The sequence below is a fragment of the Notothenia rossii genome (genome assembly GCF_949606895.1).
Source record: "Notothenia rossii genome assembly, chromosome: 4".
Classification (NCBI taxonomy): Eukaryota; Metazoa; Chordata; class Actinopteri; order Perciformes; family Nototheniidae; genus Notothenia; species Notothenia rossii.
Genome location: NC_136902.1, coordinates 63,968,084 through 63,988,937, shown reverse-complemented (window position 1 = coordinate 63,988,937; position 20,854 = coordinate 63,968,084). Strand labels below are relative to the sequence as shown.

Genomic DNA, 20,854 nt, shown 5'->3' with positions numbered 1-20,854 from the left:
TTCCGGAAAATTGGAAACATGCAGTTGTACAACCACTTATTAAGAAACCTAGTCTGGATCCCACAGTTCTTACAAACTTTAGGCCCATTTCCAAATTGCCTTTTATGTCCAAAATTCTAGAGAAGATTGTATACAGTCAACTTCTCGCTTTTCTGGAAGAGCACAAGGTACTCGAGGTCCTCCAATCTGGTTTTAAAACCTTGCACAGCACGGAATCAGCCCCTTTAAGAGTTTTTAATGATATCCTTTTAGCAACAGACTCGGGTGAATGCATTATCCTTTTACTCCTTGATCTAACAGCCGCTTTTGATACAGTGGACCGTGAGATCCTGATAGCTCGTTTGGAGCAGTGGGTGGGCATTAGGGGTAAAGCCCTCGAATGGTTTAGGTCGTATCTGACTGGTAGGACTTCCTGCGTCAGCCTTGGGGACTCTGAGTCTTCGTCTGCTCCACTCCTTTGTGGGGTTCCACAGGGCTCAGTGTTAGATCCCCTGTTATTCTCCATGTATTGCTCCCTCTTGGGTACATTCTTAGGAAGCACGGTATCACTTTCCATTGCTATGCAGACGATTGCCAAATATATGTGCCACTTAAAAAGAACGACTCATATTCAATTAAACCGCTGTTAAACTGCCTTGAAGACATTAAATCCTGGATGTCATGCAGCTTTTTAAAATTAAATGATGGCAAAACCGAAGTGATGGTTTTTGGTGCCCCTCAGACCACTCCTATAGACCTAGGATCCTTGGGCCACTCCACCAGGCCTACCATCACAAATCTTGGGATAAAGATGGACCCTGAACTTAAGCTGGACAGCCAGATCAAGGCAGTTGTTAAAAACAGCTTCTTCCACCTCAGGCAGCTAGCCAAAAGAAAGCCTTTTTTAAATAGTGACCTCTTTGAAATGATAATCCATGCATTCGTCACCTCCCGCTTGGATTATTGAAATGCACTATATATGGGGATAAGTGCATCCTCCCTTGCTCGCCTGCAGATTGTGCAAAATGCAGCAGCACGGCTACTAACTGGCACACGCAAACATTTCCCCCATTTTGTCTTCACTCCACTGGCTGCCTGTTCATTCGAGGATTCATTTTAAAACTCTTTTATTTACTTTTAAAGCCCTCAATGGCCTGGCTCCGCCCTACCTCTCTGAGCTGTTACACAGCTACACGCCAACTCGCACTCTCAGGTCAGCTGATCAGTTGCTCCTGAGGGTGCTAAAAACAAAGTCGAAGCGCAGAGGGGACCGTGCTTTCTCTGCTGCCGCCCCTAAACTGTGGAACGACCTGCCCTTGTTAATCAGACAGGCTCCCACACTGTCTGTTTTTAAATCCCATCTTAAAACCCACCTCTTCTCCTTAGCATTCGTAAACAAGTAGATTGTTGCTTTTATTTGCTTTCATGGGTCTATTTTTTTAAATTATATGGCTGTTTTTTATTTTTTTATTATTACGTTTATTCTGGTTTGTTTTGTGTTTGTATCTTTTATTTTAAATGTATTTATTTTATGTTTTGTGAGCTTATCTCTCTGTACAACACTATGGTCTGAAGGTTTTAAAGTGCTATATAAATAAAGTTGGATTGGATTGGAAGTCTTTTCTTGAGCACTGCATGTTTCAGACTGGGAAGAGGGTTGAAATTGAACCCCCCCAACCCCTTATCTTCTCTGCTGGATGGTACTGGCAAAGGGAGATAATCTACAAGACTATATTTGTATTCATAAGAGAGGACTTCAATGGATGAGATTCCAAATACAGCAACCTTTAGGACACAAGCTAAAGTTTTAGCTAATTAAGATGAAGTAAGTAACTCAAACTCTGTTACCTAATAGCAGCGACTATGGCTAAAACATTAGCCAATTAGGAGGACCTTTAGGATTTAGTCTCTCCCGTGACTATTGGATGCTGGGTCTGAAAAGGTTTACTGAGAACTCTGATGAAAACAACAGTTTTTCTCAAGAAGTAGTTTTGATCAACCTAGCTAATGTTTTTCGACCGTGAGTAAGGGTGGCCATTTAGAAATGGTTGGTGGTTGCTGCTTGCTTGGTACACTCAAGCTTAATTTCATTGGGCACACTTTGGGGTTTCTCGCTTGAGTAACTGATTGAGGTAAAAGCAAATCAATCTCTGAGGTTTGAACATTAAAAAAGAAACAAGATGTCTTTGTATCGTATCTTTGGTTGTCACATATAATCACCAATGCACTGCAAATACACCAATACTCTAGGTCCTTTAAACAGTAATCATTTTTGTGGAAACCATCTTACCCTCACCTGACAACATAAACAATGTGTCACAAATGTAAATCGTAACAGGCGGGTTTCATGGAAGAAATTTGGGAACATTATTTGGATCTAATGATGATGATTTTATCTCACATTGTTCTCCTAGTATCAGTCTAAGGCACCATCAATTTCATTTAGTTTCTCTTCAGAAATGCTTTTGGAGAGTTGGCATATTATGTTTAATATCTTCTCTAAAAATGAGTTAAACATTCAAAAGAAATTACCTTAAAAAATATTTTTTAAATGAGTACAGTTACACAAAAAGGTTACTCATTGACAATGTAATTCATTGTCGTCACTGTTGACAGTCATAGGAGGAGGGGTTTGTGTTGCTGACTTCAGGAATGCTGTCTGTTTAGAGTTGTAAACGGAGTTGGCCTTCTCCAACAATGGGGCATATTTTGCAAGATGCTGGGAGTCGATAGCAGGCGTTTGCCGTGACAAAAGGCCACTTCTCCGGCTCCGTGAGAAAGGCATGTTAGTTCAGCTCTTTGATACAGGACACTGTTTCTCTGACCACCATTCATTATCATGCATAACAGACGACTCAATGGACATTAGGCATAACTTGGCCCTCCTACACACTCTCATATGCTGTAATGTGGAGGCCTGAGAGCCAGACTTCTCCTAGGTGTCCTATAAAACAAGCTTGGAGTGTAACTCAGAGCTTTGGACAAAAAAAAGTTTGGACTTTTTCTGCCCCAGTTTTCCTCGGTAGTTGAGACACGAGCTGTCACGAAGCCCAGGGCTTTGGCGGAGCAACGGAAGAATAACATGGCAGAGGCTTCCACATTTGTTTTCACTTATGTTACATGATCTTTAAGATCCTAATTTGAACAAATCCCCTGCTTCGACCACACACTGTACTTTCTGAGAGGGCTCTTAACATATGTATGCTGGGTGTTAATGTCAGGCTCAAAGTAAACAGTGGGATGGTCTGGGCTGGGCAGTGCACACTCTATTTCTGGCCTGAACTACATCTAGTCTTTTATTAAGAAACCAAATTAAATGAAGTAAGACCAACAAAGGCTCCTTTAATCTTGTCATTTATCGGCCACTGGAGCAATGCTAAAACTCGGTCTCTGAAAAAGTAAAATATCCCAAAATGAGATGTTTGGGATCTGACATTCATTCAAATTCCATCTACGCTTTTTTTCTTTTCTTCATCACGTGCAAATTAACCCAAAACCAACAATATGGATAGTTGGAGCCAAACGTTGTGTAAATATCCATACTACCATACCTCAACATTGATAAGCCCTACACAACTAAGTACAGATATCAAATTGTACATGAATGGGCAGGACATCTCTAAGCGGTTGACCAATCACAACAAAGTCTGCCAACTAGCCAATCAAAGCAGACTGGGCTCTGGTTTCAGACAGAGGGTGAAAAGAGGTGCTGCAGCAAAGGCAGAATGAGAAAAAAAAAGAGCTTTTTGAACATTAAAGTATGTAAACATGTCAAAGTAGAGACACACAATAAGAAACCTGAAAATTAGAACTATAGGGCCCATTTAAAAGCTGTCAGAGAGGCAAGTGTTCTAGGGGTGTAAGCAAACTACTCCCGTCTCTTCTACCAAATATATGCTGAACATTTTCAGTTTGCTTAATTTTCTCTCTGTGCCTCCGATTTGTAAGTGGGCTACCATACTGGGGATTACCCTCGCTCGAAAAGATGCCCTGCTGTGATGCTAGAATAAACGAAATTTTCGGGGGACCAACATGCAGATCAGAGTAAACCTTGTTCCTTGTGTTTCGTGAGCGCCCATATCCACACACCCTCCCATCCACAGACAACATAAACATTTTATGTTTGGTTAGTAACCATGCATGAGAAATTCCCCCACCCAGTTGGTGTGTCATGTTTATATTGCGTTCTTGTTGGAGTGCATTGTGCGGGGCGAGCATCCTCAGTTGCTTCTAACCTGACCTTGTTCTCTTTTACACATACGTGCAGTCCACCTGAGGCGAGTCATAACTTTAAGAGGTACAGGCTAAGTCCTCTCACACCATGAGGGGGGCCACTGAAGGATCCACTAGGTTATTGTGTGTCTGGTCTAGGGTGGAGTTCACCCAAAGTTACAGGAAGGAAGCTTGAGGATGGCTCGGGAACAGTGATATGTGTGTGTGTGTGTGTGTGTGTGTGTGTGTGTGTGTGTGTGTGTGTGTGTGTGTGTGTGTGTGTGTGTGTGTGTGTGTGTGTGTGTGTGTGTGTGTGTGTGTGAAAGAATAAGGGTGGAGGTGGGGGTAGGGGAAGTTGGGGTAATGTCTGGCAGATGACAGATCTGTGAATTCTTTCCTAGTGCCCACAAGGCAAAAGAAGCGGTGGTGTGGCGGTCACATCTTCAGAACACTTACAGTCTTTATCCCGCTCTTCTTCCCCCATCCTGGGGGGCTCAGCCTGCTGATTACTACACAGGAGGCTATTCAGCAGCTGTCCCTCCTCCTCACCTCCCTTCACACACACACACACACACACACACACACACACACACACACACACACACACACACACACACACACACACACACACACACACACACACACACACACACACACACACACACACACACACACACACACACACACACACACACACACACACACACACACACACACACACACACACACACACAATGCATCTTCCCCTTTCTTCTGGGGTGATCTGAAATCATATTTTGCAGTGGTGCAAACATAATGGGACGGGAGAGACAAAGGCAGTCATGCCTTTGGCACGAGCATCTGTTTTCTGCCCGACACAAAAGCGGTCAGTTCAACGCCTCGTCCCACAACAGCGTCACACGGTCTTTTAACCCCCAACCCCCCCAAGCTTCGCCCACCTCCCAACCAAAAGAACGCCTAGATGATACGCCAAAACCACACACTCTGAAACACACTTCTAACACAAGTCCCCTTTAACACTTCAATCAGATTCTCCACCTCCTGCAGCGATACACCCCTCCCTCCTTAATATTGAAATGAAGTTGGTGAATTCGGGACAGTACAATGTGTGTTTTCAATACCCGACCCCCCCTCCCTCTCTTGCTCTCACGCCTGCCTGACTTTTAGACTTTAAACTCTTGTTCGGGACAGTCCTTGTCTATGTGTGTGTTTGTGTGTTGTTGTGGTGGGCTGGAAGGGGGCAGGCTCAAGGCAGGGACAAGGGGCAACAGAAAAAGGACAGTCAACAAAACTCAATTGTCCTCAGAGTGGTGGTAATTGCATTTGATTAAAAATAATGACAGGGTGTCGGGAGAGAATGGAGGGCCCCTTGGTGGGAGTGTTGAGGGCCTGACACCGAAACTGAGGAGGGGGCCGAGAGAGAGCGTGTGACAGAGGGAGAGCACAGTGTGGTTCATTGTCAAAAAGCCTAAAGTGTGGCACTCACCTGTTATCATGAGATCAGGGCAGGAGGTCAGCACCACATGGAAAAGAGGAATAAAAACATCAAATAGTTAGTTATCAACAGTTCATTTTTTATATGTATTTGTACAGAGGGGATGAACCGTGCCAAATATTCATGAGCAGGATTCAATCCCAGGCATCAGTAAAGGAAAATAATTGAAAATAAAGATGAAAGAATAGCAGTCACTATTTTGAAAACCTTAAAAGTTTGATATATAGTGCTCCATCATATGTATTTTTTCTTTTTTGCAGTAGTAAAATAGCATTAACCAAGTTCTGATTCAGTTTTGACCTTTGAGGACCAAACCAGTTTTGATATTTGGTATATATATGTAAACAATTGCCATGGAGAAGACATTTTGAGCAATATTGTATTCCTGGAAGGGTGCAAGAAGTTGCTCAAACTGGCATTTCACCACCTATTCATAATTTTTTTTATTGGCTCTGGTCAAGGGTTGCTGACAACATAAATGTTGAAATTTCTTAGAGATTGTAACTTTAAAGCTATGAATGTCATCAGAGGTTAAGAGAAACAGACTGGCAAATACGTTTTAAATAGTTTAATTGTGTGTATCTCATAACAACATTTCCGCTTAGCCTGTTGCTTTCTCTTGATAAGATATTATTGAGGCTTGTGCAGATTACATGGTTACAGTGATCAACAATTAATGACCAGTGAGAAATGAAAGATGACAATCCTGTTACACATTCCGGAAATGGGTAAGAAAAAAGACCATATGTCTATGGTTTAGGTTTGATTGAGTTTAAAAAAACAAAACTATTGGGTTGCTAGTTAACAATACATGTTGGTTTGAGACTTGCTGTGAACTTTAAACTGCGTTGGAGTGAGGGCCCCAATCGTTCTTATGAAAGTTGCTCGGCGGCGCATGAGGCCAAAATGGCCTGAATCTCGAGCCCAAAAATACTCAGATTTTTGGGGACGCAGGGCCCGAAGAGCATGCACACTTTTGTTTTCCTTAAGCCCTGCCTCCAATTTGCTCCGTCAAGGCCGGTCTTGGCTCAGTTAAATGAATTGAGAGGGAAAATAACTCTCGACTCGTGGCACATTTTTCTACTCTTAGGATTTCATATTTTTAATCAGGACAAGTCTTCAGACTGGGTAGTCAGTTCACCACAAGAAACAATCTGCTGATGTACAGACGTCTCTTTCCCAATGTAAGTTAAAAGCAAAAAAGTATTTTGGAGAAAAGTTGAAGGAAAGTTGTTGTACCACCATTTGTCATTTTGTGAAAATGTGCTTCAAGACACAGTTTATCTCCTGGGGGATTGGGTGTCAAAGCCACATAATTAACTGGTAATACATCCTGACCTCGTTGTTCTGCCATTTGGAATGGTACAATTCCATGCTAAATTGCTGCCTGAATCATCAATTGCCTTATGTTCTGTTTGACCAACCAATGTTTTCAAAATACGGGCCATTCTGTCATTTGCCATAACCCACAGTGGCCAGCGGCGGTGTTAAACCACTCCTTTTGATGCGCGCCAGAGCCAAAAAGAATGAAAAAGACCCTAGCTTTTGCAAGTGGTCTGATAGCACTAAGTGTCTCTGGTCTCAGAGAAAGGAACGCTCAGGGTCGAAACAGGGACACGGAGAAGAAAAGAGCAAGGAAAAGTGTGTTTTGTGAGAGTGTGTGTGTATATCTTAAGGCCACAGCAATATGATAGCCGGTAGGGATGTCAGGAGATTCTGAAAGGAGGATGTCTAAGCCAGGCTCAGACTCTCATCTCCTCACATGGCCACGCCTTTTCCCAGCATCCCTCTCTTCATTTATCCGTTACACCTTCACAGGAAGTTCAGCCAGGCCCTGGAGCATGAACCCCCGCCCCCCCCAACACTACCAGACCACTGGTTCACACAAAAGGAGAGGCAGTAAGCGTGTTGTGCATTAAGGGTCACAGAGATGTCAATGAGGCTACGAGGTCATGTTGTCCGTGTTTTATAGAAAAACACTGCTGTTCAGATGTCGTAAGGTCATTTTATTAATAAATGGAGAAAAAGGGTGAAGGGACGAAATGCTGATATTATGTTCATAATATATAATAACTGGTTATTCAATAATGATGTCAATCAATCAATCAATGTTTATTTATATAGCCCAATATCACAAAAGTTACATTTGTCTCAGTGGACTTCACAGTTTGTACAAAATATCAGTATGACAATACAACACCCTCTATCCTTAGACCCTCACATCGTACAAGGAAAAACTTCCAAAGAAACCCCACATTTTAAAGGGGAAAATGGGAGAAACCTCAGGGAGAGCAACAGAGGAGGGATCCCTCTCCCAGGACGGACAGACGTCTAATAGATGCCGTGTGTAAATCCAAGAGGTAATACATTTTACAACATAGGTAGACCACATTTTTGGAAATGCATGTGTCTATAATAAGAAGATGAATCCACGAGGATGTCAACAATCCTGTGGGAGCCATCAGGGAAGTAGTATGATGAGTCAGGCAGGACCGCAGAGACAGGTTCAGCCACGCCTCGAAGTCCAGGACTCAAATCCAGAAACCAATCAACAGTTGTGCGTCGACTCGGCAGGGATCAAGGCACGTACAGTATATGCCTCTCCCTGCTTCCATCATCTACACACACAACCAAATTACATACCATCAGTAAGGAAAAAGAGTAAGAACTAAGATGTATAGGTGAAGAGGCACAACATGTCTACGTCAATGCACTCTTATTAGATTCTTTCATCAACTATAAGCTTTATCAAAAAGGAAGGTCTTAAGCATACTCTTAAAAACGGATAGGCTGTCTGCCGCCCGAACATAAACTGGAAGCTCATTCCACAAAAGTGGAGCTTGATAAGAAAAGGCTCTGGCTCCCATTGTACTTTTAGAGACTCTAGGAACAACCAACAACCGTGCATTCTTGGAACGCAATGCCCTAGTTGCACAGTAGGGTATAATGAGTTCTTTAAGGTAAGATGGCGCCTGCCTATTAAGGGCTTTTTAGGCAAGAAGAATAATTGTCTTCGTCTCAAATAATTGTAAACTCTATCCTGTGTTCTATAGGGACCCAGTGTAAGGGAGCCAGTGTAAGGCAGCCACAACTGGAGTAATGTGGTCAATTTTCCAAACTCTTGTTAGTACACAATGTCTGTCAATCAAGATATTTTCATTTGAATGCAGCATCTTCACTGTATTTTACACACGTTTATTGATATTCTTGGTATTATTTACTGTTTGTCTCTATATGTATATATAATAGGTCTGTTTTAAAGGTTTTTCACACCCAAAACATAAATAAAACTGAATGTAATATATAATGTAATGCTATAAACAAATGACATCATAAGGCACTTTCACACTTTTCAGGAACTTTTCCCAGGAATAGTTCCGATAGTTCCTGGGATTTTGCGTTCACCCCAAAAAGATCTGGAACTAGATGTTTTTGGGAACCATTTCACCCATTTTCAGTCCCTGCTAGAGAGGTGGTACTTTCCTGGAGAGGAAAAGGTTCCAATTTCTGATTGGCTGGGCGAATTGCCAACCAAGCCCTGTAAAACTCTGAAAAGTTTTGTAAAGCAGCCATTTTATTTGATCGCATTAGCATTATTAGCATTAGCATTAGCCCAGCGCACTAACGGAGAGAGACTAACTTATGGCAACACAAAATAAAACGTGGGAGCGGTGGAGTGAAGACGAGGTGTCGGCGCTTCTGGCGATTTACACTGGACTTCGGGGGACTCCGGGACTTCGGGTGGCAGTATACGCCGTGAAGTTGTTTGCGGCCTACCAGTAAACCCAAAGCAGAAGAAGTGACGTCAGCGGCTTCATTTGCGTAATCCTCCCTCAAGGACTATTTCCGGTGTGAACGCGATCTACTAGATCAGGGGTATTCAACTAAAATTCAACGAGGACCAGTTAGAGAAAATCTCCCCATGCAAAGGTCCGGAACATCAACATGTCTGACTTGCTTTATGAATTAGTGTGATATATATTGAAGTAGCCTGTACCTGTATCAACGTCTGCATGTAATCAACAACTGACTGCCAATCAAATAAAGAAAGTACAATTCAAAAACAACAATATATTGTCAATTAACATTGCACTATACAGATATACAGTACAATACTGTGGATATGTGTAATGTTCCTCTCGGGCTGAATTAAAAAAAAAAATAGAGAAAAAAAAAAAAATAGCTTTTGAAAATATGTGCATCTTAAAAGTGCTTAATTTTAGATAAATAAAATAAAGTGTAGCAGCAGCTTGAGTTTCCCCTTTTCTTTGTTAACCGTTTCACATCATGACTTAACAGTTTCAGACGATTATAGAACAATATCAGTATTTACACATCATAACAATTGAACAGTTTCTCTTTCTTTCCCTCTTATATTGCAGTCCCTCACTCACTTTTTTTTTAATACAGTGCAAGAATTGAGCTCGAGCTTGTCCTGCCAGGAGTTTGTAAATCTGGGCTGAAATGGTGTCAGGGCCATTCTCATACACACATGCAGGTGCTCATTGGTTAGCCTCGGTTAGCCTGCCCTGGAACGATATTTAGTTTCAATTTTGATCCTGGTCGACTGATCATATTGGGCTCTGAGACTACTTATTTTTTGTGACCTCAGTTCTGACTTGAGACGGAATTTTTGGCGGGTTGGCACTTTTAATGAGCGCCACGGTCTCTGAACAAATGAGACACAATGGCTCTTTGCTTCCAGTGGGCAGGATGAACATGAATGAGTCCGTCCACTCAGGGTTAAAAGCTCTGTTCTCACTTTCCACTTTCCTCTTCTTGGAGAGCGGCATGTGTAATTATTTGTCTCTCCCTGTCTGCCGCTAACACGCCTGTTCACTCTCCTCTCCGTCTTCTCTCCCTATATCGCTAATTATTCTCTTCACTTACTTTCCTCTCCGCTTCTCTCTGCCGCGCTCTCGTCTCTTCTTCTGTGTTTCTCTCCCTGTATCGCTCACTCGTCTCTTCTTCCGTGTTTCTCTCCCTGTATCGCTCACTTGTCACTCTTTCGCCCCCTGTCAGCGGCGGTTAAAATCGAATCGCCCGTCAAAATTGAAATCCCCTATTAATGTATTGATTATAGGTCCAGGTCCGTATAGGTCGGCATCTGGGTCCAGATCCGGACCGCGGTCCGCCTGTTTCCAACCCCTGTACTAGATAGTTCCGGAACTAAAGAGTTCCGGAACTAAAGAGTTCTGGGGAACTAAGTTCCGGGAACTATTCCTGGGAAAAGTACTTGGTGTGAAAGCGCCTAATAGGCGGAACTTTTATTTCCTGGAACTATCTAGTAAATCGCGCTCACACCGTCACTTCTTCTTCTTCTGCTTTGGGTTTACTGGCAGGCCGCAAACAACTTCACGGCGTATATTGCCACCCAAAGTCCCCGGCCGGAAGTTCCCGGAGTTGGGGACTGGCTTCAGTAGAAGCTGCTGGGACTCCCAGCAGCTTCTACTGAAGCCTTCCGAGTAAATCGCCAGAAGCGCCGACACCTCCTCATCTCCACCGCTCCCATGTTTTCTTTTGTGTTGACATAAGTTAGTCTTTCTCCGTTGGTGCGCTGGGTTAATGTTAATGCTAATAATGCTAATGAGAGCATATAAAATGGCGGCTTCACAAAAAGTTTTACGGGGCGTAGTTTGCAATTCGCCCAGCCAATCACAAATTGGAACCTTTTTCTCCCCAGGAAAGTCCCTGCTCTCTAGCAGGGACTAAAAAGGGGTGAAAAGGTTCGCAAATAAAAGTTCTAGTTCCAGATCTTTTTAGTGTGAACGCAAAATCCCAGGAACTATCGGAACGACTCCTGGGAAAAGTACTCCGGTGTGAAAAAAAACAAAAAAAACATGACATCCAATCACTGCTGCTAAGCTAAAAGTGGCTAATATTCCGTGTGAAGAACTTTAGTAGTATTTAGACATTAAAGATTCAGACACTCACCTGTGAGTTATTTACTGAAGTATTTTATCTCTTAGAACGAAACTCACACATTTCATAAGCTTGTGTTAACCACAGACCTTATTTCAGGAATCTAAGCAAAAACTCATTGACTGTTGCAAACAAATTTTTCTGGGTTTTGGAATTATTCCTGCACTACTTAACCTGATAGGACTGTGTATTCCTTTATTGTTGAAATGTTGCTATTAATAAACATGTTATTACAAGAAAAAATCTTTTTGCAAAATAGAAAATACATTTGACGATAGTCAAGTGTGTACATGGGTATAATGAGCCGCGTGTGGGGGTCTTCCCTGCTCTGGCCAGCCTTCTAAAGCCCAGTTTGAGAGAACTAAGAGTTCAAGGTCCTCCTTACTGTGTTCTGGGCCTGTTTCACCCTCAGTGTCCAAATATTTACTGTCATGCTAGTCCAGATTGGAGACTACCGAGAAGCGCTGTTGTCTGTCTATTAAACATCGGCTAAGGCCATTGGCATTGTGAAATGTGACAGATAACATGCATTATGAGAAATGAAAAGAAGAATGTGAAAATATTAAGATTGAATGATAACTGTAAGTGCGACATTGTATAATGAACCCATAACTGTTTAAAGATAAAGCTTTGACTTTAACACAATACAAGAGTTGAACATAGTGTATAGTTTTTAAAGAGTTATTCCACCCATTAAACACAAGGTAAACATGTGAAAACTAGTGATATTATCTCTGTTAAAAACTGTAGGTGAGGAGTTTGGAAGAAGTTTGATTTATTTATAAGGATTCATTTATGTGTTCACAATAATGTTCAGATCCTCTTAATTTTTGGAATGTAGTTTCCATTGATGACTGTTGCATCACAAGGGTTTGGGTTAGTTAAAAATATATGTTTTGGTTACATGATGCCAGTGTGATTTCTGTATAAAGTGCTAACCTTTTAGGATCGAACAAAAGTGAAAAAGTAAAATATTTGCCTTTTCGTTCTTTTTTTTGTTTATTGTCAGAAAAATATCAAATGCAACTTGATTTGAATGAAAATATTTTAGGAATGTTATGAGATAACTAAGAAATATAAAATTGACACTGGATATAACATATCCAGATGTGATCGTAAGGACACTTTATTGGAAACATTTATCAATGGATACATTTTTTTTGACACAAACATGTATGCATGCAGTTGGTAAGACTGATCAAAGCAATTCATTTCCAGTTTAAAAATAAAATTCTTATTTTTTAAATATATAAATCCATCCTCCAAAACATTTGTTTTTTATGAAATACTTAGAATAAAGAGACACACATTGGCCTAATATGAGCCATTAAGCATTATTACATTCTAAATAACTGACATTAGACTGTGAATTATATAGTGGGGCTTATCTTGCCACATTCTTTTTTTTGTCAAAACTATTTCTTCTTTTTCTTGTATTATTTAATTTGAAAATAAGACAATATTTCAATTATAAATGTTTAAATGACCTGTTAATTCATAAAGCTACACTTGATTTAATTTTTCCAATTGGCAAAAGTTAAAGTTATTGTTTCTTGGCCCCAGGGTAAAACCCAATCCTTCCTCCGTTCCAAGAGAATAATTAAATCCACTGATGCAACCTCTCCTCGAAAATATAAAGAACTCGAGAGTGTGTGAAGGCCGGGACAAGTCGGCACTTGAGGGAGAGACAGAGTGGACGACGGAAGCTTCTGGAGTGTTTTTCTGGCCGAAGCTCGAGCCAGACTCCTCGGTGTCCTTCAGAGTTAAAAAACAAAAACATTTGGAGTGCAAGGGCTCACAGCTAGCGCACATCTCTTATTTGTTATCACTTATGCTCCAGGCCCGGTTTACATTCTCCTGAGTGTGTCCACTGGCGTGTTCTTCCGGAAATGTGTCCCCTGCGCCCCCTCCTGATTTAGATTTGGAGAGCAATAAAGCCTGCTGAGTTGTTGCCTTGGACAAATAAACTGACCCAAGTGTTGATGTAGAGATGTCCCGAAGACACAGGGAAAAAAAAGTTTATAAAAAGAGGGAGAATGATATGTCTCTCGCTTCTTCCTGTGAAGGTTTCCGGCGAGGCAGTAAACACGGCAGTGTCTGTCTCCTGTGGGAGCCCAGGGAAATGTGTTTGTGTGAGAGTGTGTGTTGTCGTGTGGATCTGTGTGTTTACGAATGTTTGTGTGCGGTGATGTACTGCTTGTCGCTGCATGCACACACGGTATGCATGTGTGTGTGTGTTTGTGTGTGTGTGGGACTACAGTTCCTCTCCGCTCTGCAAGGGAGTTGTGCTGGAGCCAAGTGTCCAGCTGCTCATAGGTGTCTGTTTACAGGCTGATTCACACACACAAACACACACACGCCTTGCATCACTCCACAAGAATTCCCACTAAACAAGCATCGTGTAAGGTTCGCCTTAACAGCTTGTGAAGTATTTAATTTGCTTCATTTGTTAGCACACTAGGAACATTTGGTTTTTAACAACATAATTATATCACCTGAAACAATTACCGACGTAGACTGACTGGATTATAGTGATTTCAGGAGTTACCTGCTTGACCAATTAGGAATGGGTAAGTATTTAAATGAATGTTCAATTACTCAGAATAACGTGTCATTGTGAACAACTCTGACCGGCAAGAACATCTTCTCAGCAGTAGAGGTAGGAGAAGTACACAGACCCTTAAACTTCAGTAAAAGTACACATTCTGTAGTGTAAAGGTACTATTTAAAAATCCTACTTAAATAAAAACTATTAGTATAATCAGCAATATTTCCTAAATTATTTCCTAGACACATATTGTATTATATAAAACATTTTAAAGGGCCTTTCTGCATGGTTATAAATATAATTTTTCAAATTCAAGTATCATAAAATAGTTTGCTTAACATGCATATCAAGTTTCAAGCTTTTCTACATTGTTTTCTTTAAATGCAGCCTAAATACAGGTAACAAGCTGTATGCCCTAACGTTCAAACTGATAATGATGATATAGCTCTTTTCCGGAGTTAGGGGCAGTTTGTGATCATTGCTTCTTTTCTGACCCGAGGTGATGATGGGCGTTACTTAGGATTTGTGTTATCAGTCTCTTATTGCCAGCCCTGGAACACTTTATTCCTCCCTTTATATTTAATTAGTATCTTGGGTCTCATTGATGATTTTTTTTCAGTTTGATGCTAAATTCAATGTCATTTTATGTCAAACTACAGTATAAAAAGGACTGTGTCACTGGTTAAGACAGTAGCAGCCATCTCTGCGGGTTAGTGAGCGGTTTGCAGTGTGTTGGATGGCAGCGTGTGAGACAGCGCAGGGCTGTGTATGTCTGCAGGATAATTAACTCGCATGGCTGCCTGGCTTTTCTCATTAAAGGTGAGACCTTGTCGCTCTGACATATGTTAATAGCTGAGGGGATGGTAGCAAAGCTTAGAGGGGGACCTGGAGGGCTAGAGTTACACCTGCGTGTGTGTGTGTGTGTGTGTGTGTGTGTGTGTGTGTGTGTGTGTGTGTGTGTGTGTGTGTGTGTGTGTGTGTGTGTGTGTGTGTGTGTGTTTGTTAAAGCAGACTTTTTGTATGGTTTTACTCAACATATTTCTAGGACGAACATTTCATTTTTAATGTGTAATGCTTTTTCAGTTAGTAAAACAATTTCCCAAGTTAGGATCAATAAAGTATATTTAATCTACTATATTCAAACGTTTACACAACAAATGGCTGAATGCCATTGCTATTATTATTTTAATAATAAAGAACATTTTATATCATATTACAGATTCTTTTTACTGTTCTTATGTATATATTTACTGTTCATTTAAACATGTGTTAATCAAAATGGGGTCATCAGCAAATTATATGTAATCTTATCAAATATTGACAAATTGATTCAACAAATGATTTAATAGCATTGCTATCAACATTTTCATAAAAGTGTAAAACAGTTCATATTGTTGTATATATATACTTGTATACAGTATTTACTAGTTATGTTTTAAACTATGTTTTTGCTATTATGGTTCTAATAATACTACAATTGTTATGGGTATTTATCCCTGTTAATATGTATATATTTAATGTTGCTTTAAAAAAAAACAACATTTTATTCAATTATTTGCCTTGATGCCTGATACATGCTGCTGTAGCAATTCCCCTATTCGGAATCAATACAATATTTTGTATCTAATCAAACTTTGACGCTTGTGTTTTTAACGAAGGTCCGAATGGCATTGCCATGATTATTTTGGACACACACTGGTATAAACACACAGATGACCCTGCTGGATGACTGCTGGCTGAGGCCTCTCCAGCAACACACTCCTGACCTTTCAGCGCACCCTCCATTCAATTAAATCATAGAAAACGGCTTTCACTATAATGTGTGTGTGCATGTGTGTCATATGCATTTATGTATAATGACATTTAAACTTCCATGCCTTTTTCCTCAGTTTTCATTTCTGAATTTCCTTTTTCCCATGATTTCCCCGTCATATTTTATTCCCCAACTTTTAACGTAATGCTTGATTCTATCATGTGCTTCGTTCTTTCTTTCTCTAAATAAGTTGTTATCTTCCATAATTCCTTTCATTCTTTATTTTTTCTTTATTCACCACCTATTCTTAGATCACTATTTCCTTCTTTTAATTTGTTACCCGTCCCTCCTTTCATTTTTACTTTTATAATCCCTCTTTACTTCCCTTAATTTTGTCCTCCCTCCCTCCATCCTACCTTCCTTTCTTTCATTTAGCCCTCTTTCATGTCTTTCTCTCTTCTTTTATTTTTCCTTATTCCTATCTTTCTTGTTTTCTTTTTTGTAATAATCCATCTGCTCTTTCTGCATTTTCCATACCTCACTCCTACTGTAACACCTATGTAATCTACATTTTTTAAAATGTAGATGGGCTGACATGCCATTAGTTCAAGTGTATTATTTGTCACTTTAACAATGAAAATGTACGCTTTTACATAGCAAACATAAATCACCAGATGCCATTTTAAATACAAAGTGAGTTTAGATCTGGGTGTTTCTTCCGACACCACTATCTAAAATATTTCAAGAACTCTAAATGTGTTCATCCATACAGTATACACAAATTCAACTCTTTGAGTGTCTGTATGTGCTTATAGGGTGTGTTTACACATGGTTTCCTTCCCTAATTGCCTGTACTACATGACTGGTGTGAATAGGAAGTTGTCTGGTGTGTGTTTGTTGGGATGCTTCAGAGACAACAGCACCCCAGGACCCTGATGTGGCCCGGACCCCGCAGGTCATCAGTTGTGACCTTTAGTGAGCAGTCAGCAGTGAGCCTTAGGGTTGCAGGTAGGCTTGGATTACTGCACTCTGTCTATGCACACAGACGCACAATGGTATAACGAGTGATATGTCAGAAAAGCGGCGGCATGTGAGCACACACTCGCGCACACATGGACGGCTCGAGGGGAAATCAAGCTGTCGCCTCTCGATGACCTCTAACAAAAGGACCATTGAAAATAACAAGACATGCTCTCACAGTGGCAGTTCAAGAAAATAGCTTCCCTTTGTTACTCAACGCAACTTCTCAGCACCACGCCATTCAAACATGGGATCCTCTCAGCAGTGCCTTACAAGGGTTCACTGCACTCTGAAGAGACCACTACAGGGTACTGGTGTTGGAGAACCTACTTCCCACTTAGGCATCATAACCTACAATCTGTTTTAACACTACATTTTATGATAATAAAGTTCCTAAAATAATATGATGCTTTGAAATGGATATGGTTTCCTTTAAATATGACTAGACGACTGATTTATACAACAGTACAAATATATAGTGGTTATTCTTGTGTTTTTTATGATCTTATAAAGGTTTAAGACTTTCTAGATTCTGTGCTTATGTTCTTACATAGGAAGTGACAGGGGCTTGGCTTGATACCCTTACCACAATGTTTATTATTTCAATATTGGTCAAAGACACAGGGTCACATCCTTGAGAAATGTTCAAGTCCAATTGTGGACACTTACTGCCATTCAGCTCAGTATACTGCCTTAGCCTGACAAAACTTTTAAAACAAGTTTTAACCAGATTTTAAACCCTGGATTTGTCTCACCTTTTCAATTTTCACGTTTCTTTCATCGCACTCTTCCATAGCAGGTCTGCATTAAGGTATCTCCATGGTTTTCAAAACTGTTTTCCATTTAAATGCAACTTTTGGATTGGGTCTTAAAGACGCAATAGAAAGGTAACCCAATACTCACAACAGGCTTTCTTGGCTCCAGTGTGTCCAACAAATGGTTTAGATGGAGAGGGTCATCAATTCATATTTAGGGCCATTTCATTTCATATGACACCCTCTCAGTACATTAAATTGACCGGCCATAACTTTTTGGAAACGGATGCTCAGTTGGGGTGTTATTTCCCAGTGGCTCGATTTAAGATATACTTGTAGAAGATGGAAGAAACATAACCTTTTTGCGTCAGTAGTTTTCAAACATTAAGTTAGGCAAGATTTATGAGGCGAAAACCTTTACAATATCATACATTTCAGAAGTGGTGGACAGAAAATAAACAGCAGGGACAGGACAGGGGGTGAAGGAGCTCACACAAATATCAATAAACACTCCTCTTCCGTCTCGGAAGCTTCCTGCTTTATTTGATTAGGCTAAAGACGGAGGGAGGGTTGGGGGTGAAAAACAGAGCAGTCATGCTCTTTTGCTTTTCTTCCTCTCTCCCTTCCTCCGCAATCTTCAGCCTCCCCTTAATGGGAATGGGAAGTTTGGGAAGTGGAGGGGAGAGAGGGAAGGGGTGGCGTGGGCCGCAACTAGCCTCAGCCTAACCTCCCCCATCTGGACTGGGGAGGGGGTGACTTGCCAGCCTCCAGGCTACTCCCAACCCGTCCCAGCTGTTGGCTGTTCAGGGGCAGAGGCTTTTTTCCCCCCAAGTTTGTGTTTTTGGTGGGCTTGAGAAAGCATTTTTTTTTTCATAAACAATTGCCATATCCTCCACCAGCTGCTGACCCCACGGCTCCTGTCCCCGAGCAAAGCTCAGGAAACAGGCGGAGGGGAATGGTTTTCATTTAGGAGATTCTGTGTTCAGGGGAGACTTGCAAGGCCCCACTGCCGTTAGCAGGCTAGCTATGAAGCGGAAGCTAGATAGGTCACTGTCTGAGAGCAAGAGATGTTAGCTGATAGCAGCAATAGTGTCAGTACGGCTGGTTGACATCAGCAACCTGTGCACTATGGGATGGAGCTGGAGGCTGGGAGCAATCAGAAAATCTGTCAATAACTATAACCTCCTGGCAGAACACAATGTATACAGAGTAACATTTAAGTTATATCTTAAAGTCCTAAAATCAAATGTATTAGGCTTTTGTGGTCAATAATATTGACCACACAAACCTTTTAAATATTCTGTATATATTTATTGTTTTTGGTTCTTATTAAATGAAGAAAAAAGGTATTTTAGAGGAATATCAGAAATGCTACTTTTTGTTTCAGCTGCCTGGAGGGGCGTGACTGTGTTTGATTGACAGCAGCTGGCAGGCTGAGCGCCGGTGTTCCACCGTAGGGAACGAGACACAATGTAAACAAACCTGTGGTGAAGCCTACAGACAAATCCAAACAAGATAGCCACTGGGGAGGAAGCCGTGGTACCTTAGACAAGCTCAACATGGTTCTGGTTGAGAAGGGCATGCAGTGGGAACCCTTCTGCAAGCGAAGGCTAATTTAGTTGTCACTGCACAACTTAGTCGAGGTAAACACTTAACTCCTGTTCTGCAGGCAGCAAAGCGTCTATGATGTTTGATTCAACTTTCTGTCTGTGGTTTGGTGCTGAACGGTTAGTATAGAGTTGGATACTAAAAAAACTAAAATTGTAACAAAAGGAAGCAAACAAGCTGTGTAAAGCAGCTATCTCTAAGTTGGTCACCATAGCCAACTCTGATATTACTCATTTATGTATTTTTCCTTTTTATGTCTTATGCATATTGTATGTTGCACTGGTTGAGGAGCCTGGGACTTCATTGCCAACAACTAGCTGTTGTGCATATGACAATACAGACTTCAAATCTTTGAATCATTTGATCTATTGTAAATATAAAAACAAATATTACTTAGCAAACACAAGCTCAGTCCCGAAAAATAAGTTATCCTTAGTAGTAACATAACAAAGAAATCCATCAAACTCCAAAGTGTAGAGCGCCAAAAGGGAGATCAAAAAGGACAACAAACGCAACAGTTGCAAAAACAAACAACCACGCACACCTGTGTTTACCAAGCGCCTTTCACTTTCCTGTCCTCAAACGGTGTTCCCAATGTATGTGTGTTGATTAAAAATGGATCAAATGCTTGTTAGGGAAGGCAGGTGCAGGTGCCAATGCAGTATGTATATCATCTGGTGGCATGTTTGTGCTGATGCACTATGTATGAGGCGGCTGGGCCTCATGCAACATTCAGCAGTCCGGAGAGGCCGTAGGTGAGGCCAGCACAGCCTGCAGCCAAAAATGCCTGAACCTCCAAGTGTGTGTGTATGTGTGAGAGAGAGGGCTCACACTGTGCTTTGTCACAGCTGGCTGGTATATCCACACATTTAGAAACACAACTGGGAGGACACTCATGCAAATGCCATTGTTAAAGATAGAGTCATACGCATTGTTACACGCACAAACACTCGCCTCAGCACAGTGGGACTGCATCACACACACAGCTATTTCTGTACTTGCATTCTAAAACAAATGCACTCATATAAACACATACTTTGGATGGGCAGATACTTTGTGCCCCGGCGTCCCATTTGAACTTTCGCCTCATCAATTGTCCAGTACACTCACCCACACACACCCACACACACACATACACACATACACACACAACTGCGCACTCTTTGTATTGGTCTGCCTTGGAATCGCATGGTAATACTTCATTATGGCAGCACTGTAATTTAGGGGGAATGAGTACTTCAAACGAAACAGCAACCCACACACAAACACACACAGACGGGGTTACTGTAAATGTGTGTAACCAAGAGTTCTGCTGGGACCAGTATCAGTTTTTTTCTGGATTCCCAGAACAGTCTAAAATACACCAGGACAGTAATCAGAGGCACACTGTGAGGTTATAATTTTTGGAGAACAAAGTGGAGAGTGATGGTTCAAATTGGGAGAGGGGTGCAAGCCAACAAATATGAACCCGGAGTCACACGGTTCAGGTTTTAAGGCATCTAGAATACTTACTTAAAACAAAGAAGTAAATCCATTCCATATAGTTTTAGTTTCATAGCTTG

The 20,854-nt window shown here is 41.2% G+C and overlaps 1 protein-coding gene across 6 annotated transcripts in view; it reads right to left on the bottom strand.

Annotated features, from left to right (window-relative positions):
• bcas3 (BCAS3 microtubule associated cell migration factor) overlaps nt 1-20,854 on the bottom strand; it is a 363,412-nt gene that overhangs the window by 145,904 nt on the left and 196,654 nt on the right. Inside the window, exon 23 of one of the 6 annotated variants that reach the window (XM_079676541.1) lies at nt 4,722-4,744. The exons of 4 other annotated variants lie outside the window; for them this stretch is intronic. In XM_079676541.1, coding sequence (XP_079532667.1) covers nt 4,737-4,744 — 8 coding nt within the window. In that variant the 3' untranslated portion in view covers nt 4,722-4,736. Of the gene's footprint in view, nt 1-4,721; nt 4,745-5,350; nt 5,678-20,854 lie in introns of those variants that run through there. One more of the 6 variants, XM_079676536.1, reaches the window with a different exon arrangement.